Raw genomic sequence first — 11,585 nt, 5'->3', positions numbered from 1 at the left:
GCCGAAGTCTATCAAGCAAGAGAGGCGGCATGAATAGTATTCGGCCCCCTATACGACGAAGTCTCGTAGCTATGAAAGCAGTCGACCCTCATTAATTTCACTAAGGGGCTAATGACCGGCGGCAAATGTGTAGGCCGAGCAGCGAGGTCGCAAACCACATTAACCAGTTTAGTACGATCACCTGTCCCCATTCGAAGAAAGTAGAGTCATCAATCCTCCATAAAAGGGAGCTAAGTGATCTATCTACTCTAACACTTGAAATTATTTCAATACTTGATACTAATTCAGAGGGGCATGTCGCCTGTACCTTTACAGTCGGCTACTCTCCATTGATTATATCACTATATCATCAGAGGGGCATGCCGCTGTACCATTACAGTCGGCTACTCTCCATTGAGTATAGCAGCGGTACCTCTATAGTCGGCTACTCTCTGCTTTGATTATTTTACTCTATCACTAGAGGGGCATGCCGTCTGGACATATAGTCGGCTACTCTCCATAGAAGAGGGCCGACTGGTTCCAAAGCACACAGCCACCCCCCTTATACTTAGCTAAAAAAGATTAGGGCCAGGCCGACCATGTGCCTAAACAAGCGGCTGCCCTCTTCTTACTTAGCACCTACGTTCGCCAAGACTTAACCAAGGCCACAGGCCCGATGATCAGCCTAGGCGCCAAGCCAACTGATCCAATTTTTAAACTAATACGACCTGTCCCAACATCATAGCAGGCGTCCGACGGCATCCCTCCGGACGAAATTCGTCGCAGAGAGCAGCTCCCTTTTGGGTGGAACATTGCTCTATAAACTAATTACACGGCACCTATACGACTGTCCCCAAGGGCAACCACGTAGCCGTTTTTGAGACAAGGATAACTCTATCACTAACCAAACCGGTGGTAGCAGTTGACATCTGAGTCGGATGACCCCCTGTATTACTTGGGATAAATGCAGGGGGTACCTCTTGAGTTAATAGCCAACAAACATTGGCGAATCAAAAGGTTCAGCCGGCCTCCGCCGCCTGGTACCTTTACTACTCAAGCAGGAGTGACGGCGACTGAGTAACACCAAAGTTAACTCATAGGCACTCCCTCAAACTTGGTATGGAACCTAAAAGGTTTGAGTAGACCGCCTGTTTTTTGGCAAACAGGGGCACTCAAACCCCTATTCCTACTAGGTAACCACTCCTTGGGTTAATAGCCAACAAACATTGGCGAATCAAGGGGATCAGCCGGCCTCCGCCGCCTGGTACCTCTACTACTCAAGCTAGAGTGTGACGGAGACTGAGTAACTCCAATGTTAACTCATAGTCACTCTCTCAAACTTAGTACGGAACCTAAAAGGTATGAGGAGTCCGCCTGTTTTTTGGTAAACAGAGGTACTCGACCACTATTCTTACTAGGTTGGCTATACTTAAAGCTGCTGTCTGTAACCCAACAGGCGTAGCTACTTTGGTTGGACGTCCTGTCTGACGCCTGCTTCTATGCAGCCACCAAAGCAGACGACCAGCCATCCCCCAACAAAATAAACTAAGTACCAAACTTAGTATATTGAATCAAAAGAGGCCAATTGCCGAATAATGCTAAACGCTTACCCCTTATGCAATAGTTGACAGTCCACCTGATCAGGGGCAATCTGCATAGTGGGGCAAAGAATCGGCATATGTCTAGTTCGGCGGCAATCATTATTATGATTGATTAACTTTGAAAATGTCATACCGCCCAAGGTATCAAAATTTTCTAAGTTAATCAAGTCCATCTCCCATTAGAACTAGACAAGATGCCGACCTAGCAAAGCTTCGAGGGTCTAACTTTCGAAAGGAGCAATCCCTCCTGGAAAGAGAAATTACTCCTTCCGAGGGGCAAATGTTTAGGGTAAAAATTACCCATGACAAATGGACCAATCCGGACCTGCCACGTGTCCACCACGTGGGCCAATCAGCGTCCGCCATTTGTCACCCTAAGAGGTCCAACATGGACTAATCAGGCCACGCCACGTGGCCTCCCATATGCCAAATAGGCAAAATGGCCACCAAGGCCCAAAGTCCGAGAGAAGCCCAATTTGCCCTAGTTAACCTAAACCTAGGATTGACACGCTTCTCAAGACTATAAATACTTAATTAATCCTCATTAAAGGGGATTCAGCAATTAATGACTCTCACCTAGAGAAAACCAAAACACATTGATCTCTCCTCCCCTAGAGGAACCAGATCTCCTACCTTTACTTTCCGCATTTATCACTCCTCAAACAAGTACTAACTTGATCGTCGGAGGCGGAGCTCCTACCACAAGGAGTCTCCGTTTGTTTTGCAGGTACAGGCGTCCGGTTCCAGTCTCGGAATTGTAACTCTCCCGCAGGACATCAGAAAACCCCGAAACAACTACTACTTGGTATTATATTTCATATTAAGGTGTGATTTTAATTTATTATTTTTGTTTTTTTTTTATAAGAACCTTATTATTATTAAAAAATTATTTTATTATCTTTCTTTCCCATTAGTACATTTCCTATAAGATTTAAACGTGTGGGATTAGTGATGGTAATTAAGAGTAGAATTCTTTTCTTTTTTCATTTTTTACTTTTTTCCAATTAAATTACTAAATTTGACCCTTAATATCAATTGACCTTACAAATTTGTCAATGGAGAAATAAAAAGTAAGCGAGTGTCACAATAGAGTGTATACAACAACAATTAAGAGATAGTGAATGGAAAAGTTAACATTAGGGATGATAGAATTAGAAAAAAAAAAATTTGGAAAAAAAATATTCATTTAACTTTTTGGAGAAAGTAAGTTTTCCTTTATTTCAAAAATCTTTAAAACATTTTAATCTTATATGGGATAGTAGTAAATGTCAGAAATTGTTGAAAATTAAGGGCGTTGATGTTCTATCTATCTATGGTGTTACGGTATTACCGTAGTAAGAGCAAGACTAAAAGTGAGACAAAGTTTCTAAAATAATCCAAAAGGAAGATTAAGGTAAAATTTATGAAAAAACCCGAAATAAATATTGTATCACGAAAAGGAGAGAGTACACCGAAATAAAAATAACCCAAAATTTCAAATGGTTGGCCATATGACTATAATCTCTCTTTCACAAAACTTCAACCATGATAGCTCTCAAATTTCTCATAAAATCTTGCGTGGCAAGACAACTTTTGGTGGCAGAAGTCTTTGGTTGAAGGCTCATTGAACGAGGTTTTGTCAAAAAGTTTATTAATCAAAGTATTTTTCCCATTTAAGGCTTTGGTTTTTATAGATGCTTTCTGCTCTTCTCTTTTTGCCTTCCCACGTTTCATCCTAATACCCTTCAGTTAAATCTCTGCCACTCAATCACTCATTCTCAATTTCACTTCACTTCTCATTATTATCAACTCAAAACACTACTTTATTATTTTTTGGTCTTTCATTCATTTTCTTAAATGGGATTTCCTCAAAATCATGTCTTTCCTATCACTAATACACTTCAACTCTTCTCTTTGCTCTTCTTCTTAGCTTCAACATTCACTCAACTTCAACAACAACAGCCATTCCTCGCTCAAGGTAAACTAATAAACTACATACCTCGGCCCGAGTTTAGTTGTCGCCTTTTTAATTTACACTATTAACGTGACAGCTGACTCTGGACCGACCCCTTCTTTCAATTTAGTCTTATTGTCTTCAATTCTCACTTTAACATATCATCCTCTGTTGCATTTGTCACAGGTTTGTCAATTCCTCAACAAAATATGGCACTAAAGGTACAAAAAAAAAAGTTTAAAACTTTTCCACATTTTAACTCAAAATAGTACAAAATAATGGTTTAATTTACAATAATTTCAGGAGCAAGAAGAAAGATTGATAGGAAGAGCATTAATAGGATCAAGCCCACTGTTTAGGGTAAAAATTACCCATGACTAATGGACCAATCCGGACCTGCCACGTGTCCACCACGTGGGCCAATCAGCGTCCGCCATTTGTCACCCTAAGAGGTCCAACATGGACTAATCAGGCCACGCCACGTGGCCTCCCATATGCCAAATAGGCAAAATGGCCACCAAGGCCCAAAGTCCGAGAGAAGCCCAATTTGCCCTGGTTAACCTAAACCTAGGATTGGCACGCTTCTCAAGACTATAAATACTTAATTAATCCTCATTAAAGGGGATTCAGCAATTAATGACTCTCACCTAGAGAAAACCAAAACACATTGATCTCTCCTCCCCTAGAGGAACCAGATCTCCTACCTTTACTTTCCGCATTTATCACTCCTCAAACAAGTACTAACTTGATCGTCGGAGGCGGAGCTCCTACCACAAGGAGTCTCCGTTTGTTTTGCAGGTACAGGCGTCCGGTTCCAGTCTCGGAATTGTAACTCTCCCGCAGGACATCAGAAAACCCCGAAACATTTTGGCGCCGTCTGTGGGGAGAGTACTTTTGGGATGGAACCACAGTCTGTACCGACTCAAAGTGAGAAGCGTCCCATGGACGACCCTCGGGTCTACACTGATCAAGATACTGACAATGAGGTTGAGGTCGAGACTCACACGGCCTCTGACGGGACCCTAAGGGCCCGACGCACCCGTTCTACCGAAAGGAGGGAACGAGAGGCTGGTCCCGGTCGGCCAGCCGGCCCGCCGCCTGATCATCAACAGGCGGCCGAGGGATCTGCCCCTATAACCAGGAATAAACTCATGGCCCTCATGAGTAGTTTCAAAGGAGAGATCCAAGACTTGATCAATAGAAGGGTGCCTGTTCCTGCAAAGGAACAGTCGGCCAGAAGACCCTCCCAATCTGGGAGGAAGAACCTGCAAAGGATCGGGAGGCGACTACTCACCCTAGACCTAAGGGGAGAGAGGCGCCAGTGATCGACCTAACAAAGTACTGCTTCCCTTCTCTAGGGAAGAGGAAGCCCATCCGCCTTATTCAACCGGACGAGTCAAAGAGAACATTCTCTGATGCTCGAATGTTGCTGGAGCAGAAGAAGAATGACCGACTATCAGAGTCGGCCTCTACGTCTGATTTTCAAGACAGTCTTCACCATACCTCCATGAGGTATTCAAAATCTAACCATGAGAGTCAGACAGGCGGCACTCACCCTCACAAAAGTGTGCTAACACTCACAGGGTACAGCCGACATAGTTCTTGCCCATGCTAAATTAATAGACCAGGCGGCAATATAAGCAGTCGGCCAGGTCTAACCAACCCCGATTAAAGTTACATGCGCCTAGCATGACACTCAATGGGTACAGCCGGTAGAAGACCAGCATCCGGCCAGGCGGCCAAGTACTGCATGCGTCATACGAACAAATGTTGGGAGTCGGATGGTCAAGCTTGTAGGCTGGTATAATTATTAAATCATCATTATGATTTTACAAAAAAAAAAAATAAAAAAAAAAATAAAAGAAGGTATGCAAAGTTAGGCCGCCTAATACCACCTTGTATATGTATACAACGTAGGTAAACATGGAATCAAGCGCTGACTACTTCATATCATTACATGAGAAGCACATTGCTAGCCACACGTCACTTAGACCAACTAGGTGGCAAAGTCCCATGTGATCATAACAAGGAGGCGGCTCTCCAAGTGACAAGTCACAATACCAAGGGTATATAAACCAAGGCATGTGTCGTATAACATGGAGACCAAACAAGACTTCCATGATCATAACCGTCGCCCACTAAACACTCAGCTTTTGAAACGATTCGCAAATGCTAGGTGGAGTAATGGCCCTTATGCTTCTTGAACAAACCGACACCCAGGCTTCGTTCTTCAAATCTAGTAGGCGGCAATCGGCTCCAACTCAGCCACAAAGCAGTCGGCCTACTAGCTCTAAACTAGCCGGAACTCTTTAATGAGGGCCATAGACGCTAGCATACAATCGACTCTCAAAACGTTGTGAGCATTACACCCTTGAAGCCGAAAATGGATACTTAAGGCACCTCTCTTAGTTCTCAAACTAATCAAAGTATCATCCAACATCACCTTTGCCAAACCTTTCTTGACAACAAGCAATCGGCATCAAGATGGTATTTTTAACCAGCCGGCCAATATATGTTGTTGCTATGGTTGAATATGCGCATGCTACTACTGCTCTTCATACTTGCACTGGTAGTGGAAAGCTTGCCTAAACATGCAAATTTGGTGAACACGATGCCAGCTACTAACACGAATGGTTTCGATGCAAGTGTGGTATGAGCAGGCGGCAAGTGGGAGAACAACAGGTGCTCATATAAAGAAACAAGAACACCCCATGAGCAGTCGGTTGGTGCAACGCATCCGGCCATGCTAACGATGAAATGCAAACAAACGGCAATCTATGCAGCTGCTAAACATTCGGTCCTTCACTATTAAACCTGAACGTTACGGAACAACCATCTCCAACTCAGTCCCAGCTAGAGGCACTAAAACAGCCGGCCTTCACAATGGTTTTGTTAAATGCATCCAGTCGCTAAAAACAGCCGGCCTAGTATCAGCCAACTAGGCGGCAGTAATGATTAAATCTGGTGGCCCTTGCAACCAAAGCAATGATTAAACGGCTAGTCATGTAAAAACAAGCGGCACCCTATTGAGGATTGTCAATTGTTTCCGTTGCAATTACCGTGAGGAAGCTCTTACCCAAGGTGAATCTTAATTACTGAGTAAATTCTGGAAGAAGTCGTTTGTGAGCTTCTAGCCAGGCGGACTTCTCTTCATGCCAAGCATCTGTTTGATATAGGCGGCATCAAAGGCTGCAAGCAATACATCCGGCCAGCTCCATATATGCTCACCCAACATTTATAATGCCATATGTATTTCAATTCAAATGAAACTTTTTCCAGCTTGCATCATATGCGGGTCAACTAGTGGGTCTTGGTCTGGCTGAAACAAAACCGAAAACCAGCCGTTAAAAACAAGAGTTAGGTGCATGAATATCAGCCGGCCATCTCTACGCAACATTAGTTAGCTCTTAATAAAACATCCGACACTCTCAGCATTTGAGAGCAGGCGACATTATAGAGTTAGTCGGCATTCGGTCAACCAAACAGCCGGTGCTCGTCGAGGGTAGCCTTGAAAAACCGGCTATATGTATTTTAAGCAAGAATTCCGAGAATAATTACACAATCACAAGTGCTCCTCAAGATTACAGCCGGCCATGCCCAAAAAAACCATTGTGCTCGGTTTACTTGAGGTTCAAAAACGGCCCCGGCATGCGAACATCTATGATCTTTGCTATTGTGATAAGACCAGCCTGCTCTATATGATGTTTTATCATGGTATAACCGCATGGTTTTTGCTCTAAAATATAATGCCAAGTATACTTGATACAAATGAGTTTGGTTCCAGCTTGATCTTCCAAAAGTAAACAGCCAACATACTCGCACATATAAACCTCAAACCTCACGACCTGCCGAGAGGAGTAGCGCTTGGCTCATAGTAATATAATCGGCCATGAGAGTGAATGCTTAAACTTGTTCATGTGCTAATTGTGAAAGCTAGGAACTGGCGTCTCGCCCAAGAAAGCAGACGGCTAAATGGCGGCTAAAACAGTCGGCACTTGGTTGAAAAGGCATGAGCTCAAACTCAAACTCAAGTAAAATGCAAGTAAAATGTTGAACTCAAACTCTCGGTTGCCGGCTGCGCACCTTGGTTATTAATGGTGTCCGAAACCGTTTAACACCAAAAAGTTCCTTGTTTGAGAATGTGCAAGACGATATCTCAATGTCGAACTTCAAGCTAGCTCAAATAAAGCAGCATATGCGAGAACGAGAGAATGGTATGCATGGCTGGATACGCAAGATGGGTATGGACGCCTGAATTTGAGAAGTCGTTTGTAAATTTTCAGAATAGGCGGCCCTCGTTGCCAGTCCACTATTGAGGCGCCCGCACAAGCCAAGCCGGCCTTAGGCTACAGCCAGCATTAGTGGTTGAGCACAGAGATGCACCTAGCTAGTCAAGCCTTTGGCTGTTTAACTACACCTAGTGTCCTCGCTAAACTAATGAAAGCAGGCGTCAAAATACAAGGCTCCCAACTGCCTCAATACAGCCAGCTTTATGACACCTATGCTTGAACAACCGGCTCCTAGGCATCGTTCCTCAAAGCCAGCAGGCGGCAGCCGGCCCCAACCCAGCCACTAAGCACCCGGCCTGCCAGCTCTAAACAGCCGGCTGTTACACGAAAGAAATTATCATCAAGAAAATTATCATGGGTACGAGTACAACTAGCATCATTATGCTAAGCCCAACATCATCATGATCATGCATCGTGATTTTGAAGCTAAGAAGATTGGATGTCTTGCCAAATGAAAGCAAGCGGCATGCCGAATGTCTGGTGGTATGATTATCATGGTTTCGTAGCCTTGGTTTAGGCGACCTCAATCATTATTATGATAAAAAAATAAAAAATAAAAAATAAAAAATGCTGCCTAACAGTATGGTTAATTGTCATTCTCATGCATGAGAATAAGACAAAAACATAAGATCCTCTCAAAAAATATTGCCGAAGTCTATTAAGCAAGAGAGGCGGCATGAATAGTATTCGGCCCCCTATACGACGAAGTCTCGTAGCTATGAAAGCAGTCGACCCTCATTAATTTCACTAAGGGGCTAAAGACCGGCGACAAATGTGTAGGCCGAGCAGCGAGGTCGCAAACCACATTAACAAGTTTAGCACGACCACCTGTCCCCATTCGAAGAAAGTAGAGTCATCAATCCTCCATGGAAGGGAGCTAAGTGATCTATCTACTCTAACACTTGAAATTATTTCAATACTTGATACTAATTCAGAGGGGCATGCCGCCTGTACCTTTACAGTCGGCTACTCTCCATTGATTATATCACTATATCATCAGAGGGGCATGCCGCTGTACCTTTACAGTCGGCTACTCTCCATTGAGTATAGCAGCGGTACCTCTATAGTCGGCTACTCTCTGCTTTGATTATTTTACTCTATCACTAGAGGGGCATGCTGTCTGGACATATAGTCGGCTACTCTCCATAGAAGAGGGCCGACTGGTTCCAAAGCACACAACCACCCCCCTTATACTTAGCTAAAAAAGATTAGGGCCAGGCCGACCATGTGCCTAAACAAGCGGCCTCCCTCTTCTTACTCAGTACCTACGTTCGCCAAGAACTAACCAAGGCCACAGGCCCGATGATCAGCCCAGGCGCCAAGCCAACTGATCCAATTTTTAAACTAATACGACCTGTCCCAACATCATAGCAGGCGTCCGACGGCATCCCTCCGGATGAAATTCGTCGCAGAGAGCAGCTCCCTTTTGGGTGGAACATTGCTCTATAAACTAATTACACGGCACCTATACGACTGTCCCCAAGGGCAACCACGTAGCCGTTTTTGAGACAAGGATAACTCTATCACTAACCAAACCGGTGGTAGCAGTTGACATCTGAGTCGGATGACCCCCTGTATTACTTGGGATAAATGCAGGGGGTACCTCTTGAGTTAATAGCCAACAAACATTGGCGAATCAAAAGGTTCAGCCGGCCTCCGCCGCCTGGTACCTTTACTACTCAAGCAGGAGTGACGGCGACTGAGTAACACCAAAGTCAACTCATAGGCACTCCCTCAAACTTGGTATGGAACCTAAAAGGTTTGAGTAGACCGCCTATTTTTTGGCAAACAGGGGCACTCAAACCCCTATTCCTACTAGGTAACCACTCCTTGGGTTAATAGCCAACAAACATTGGCGAATCAAGGGGATCAACCGGCCTCCGCCGCCTGGTACCTCTACTACTCAAGCTAGAGTGTGACGGAGACTGAGTAACTCCCATGTTAACTCATAGTCACTCTCTCAAACTTAGTATGGAGCCTAAAGGGTATGAGTCGCCCGCTTGTTTTTAGCAAACAGGGGCTCTCAACCACTACTCCTGCTAGGTTAACAACCTTTGAGTTAATAGCCAAGAAAAACTTGGTGAATCAAGGGGACTATCCGGCCCCCGCCGCCTGGTTTCCCTACCACTCAAACAAAATAGGCAGTGATTGACTAACTCCAATGTTAACTCATAGTCACTCTCTCAAACTTAGTACGGAACCTAAAAGGTATGAGGAGTCCGCCTGTTTTTTGGTAAACAGAGGTACTCAACCACTATTCTTACTAGGTTGGCTATACTTAAAGCTGATGTCTGTAACCCAACAGGCGTAGCTACTTTGGTTGGACGTCCTGTCTGACGCCTGCTTCTATGCAGCCACCAAAGCAGACGACCAGCCATCCCCCAACGAAATAAACTTAGTACCAAACTTAGTATATTGAATCAAAAGAGGCCAACGGCCGAATAATGCTAAACGCTTACCCCTTATGCAATAGTTGACAGTCCACCTGATCAGGGGCTATCTGCATAGTGGGGCAAAGAATCGGCATATGTCTAGTTCGGCGGCAATATTTATTATGATTGATTAATTTTGAAAATGTCATACCGCCCAAGGTATCAAAATTTTCTAAGTTAATCAAGTCCATCTCCCATTAGAACTAGACAAGATGCCGACCTAGCAAAGCTTCGAGGGTCTAACTTTCGAAAGGAGCAATCCCTCCTGGAAAGAGAAATTACTCCTTCCGAGGGGCAAATGTTTAGGGTAAAAATTACCCATGACAAATGGACCAATCCGGACCTGCCACGTGTCCACCACGTGGGCCAATCAGCGTCCGCCATTTGTCACCCTAAGAGGTCCAACATGGACTAATCAGGCCACGCCACGTGGCCTCCCATATGCCAAATAGGCAAAATGGCCACCAAGGCCCAAAGTCCGAGAGAAGCCCAATTTGCCCTAGTTAACCTAAACCTAGGATTGGCACGCTTCTCAAGACTATAAATACTTAATTAATCCTCATTAAAGGGGATTCAACAATTAATGACTCTCACCTAGAGAAAACCAAAACACATTGATCTCTCCTCCCCTAGAGGAACCAGATCTCCTACCTTTACTTTCCGCAGGACATCAGAAAACCCCGAAACACCCACCAAGATGCCAAGGAAGATGCAACAATTGCGGACATTGTGAAGCAATTCAAGTTCCAATAGTACCTCAAAAAGGTTTTCCAAGAAGCCATTTTATGCATTCAACTCCAACAATTGCATATTCAAGAGGAGATGGATTGTCTAATTATAAACCTATGAAATGGAAATGCAAGTGTGGAAATATTATTTTTAACCCTTGATTTATATTATTCATAAATTTAATCTTTTGTAAATACATTATTTTTCCTGATTTTGTAATCTTATTGCTGTCCTCCATTTTTATTACCTATTTAGAGAATGTTTCTGCAATGTAATTAAGGTTTGACAACTTGTTACAATTGTATTTCATCTAAAAGAATTATTAAGTTCGAGCTTTTGTAGTAAGCATGGTCCATTTTCTTCCAAATAAAAATATTTAATTATAGTTTGACAAAATATTTCTAGCATATAATAATTACTACTTATAGAATATTTGTACATTGTAATTAAAGATTGACAGCCCTACATTGTTGTATTTTACTCCGTATGGTTTTTATCAAAAAAAGGTGATTATTTTCAAGCTTTGTTTTTAAAATAATTTTGGTCTTTTAACAATTTAACCTTTTTCAAGTCAAATAAGATAGTTTGACAATTTTGTAATACTGAACCTACACTATTTTAC

The 11,585-nt window shown here is 43.4% G+C and overlaps 1 protein-coding gene across 1 annotated transcript; it reads left to right on the top strand.

Annotated features, from left to right (window-relative positions):
* The first annotated feature begins 3,416 nt into the window (after positions 1 to 3,416).
* Positions 3,417 to 11,124, top strand: LOC110693792 (EPIDERMAL PATTERNING FACTOR-like protein 2). The gene is made up of 4 exons (XM_021870944.1): positions 3,417 to 3,537; positions 3,700 to 3,748; positions 3,831 to 3,873; positions 10,909 to 11,124. Exons 1-4 carry the CDS (start codon positions 3,417 to 3,419, stop codon positions 11,122 to 11,124), a joined length of 429 nt encoding a protein of 142 aa, XP_021726636.1.
* The last annotated feature ends 461 nt before the right edge of the window (positions 11,125 to 11,585 follow it).

The sequence above is a fragment of the Chenopodium quinoa genome, unplaced genomic scaffold (assembly GCF_001683475.1).
Source record: "Chenopodium quinoa cultivar QQ74 unplaced genomic scaffold, ASM168347v1, whole genome shotgun sequence".
NCBI lineage: Eukaryota > Viridiplantae > Streptophyta > Magnoliopsida > Caryophyllales > Amaranthaceae > Chenopodium > Chenopodium quinoa.
The sequence above is the reverse complement of the archived record's forward strand: the minus strand, read 5'-3'. Positions and strand labels throughout refer to the sequence as shown.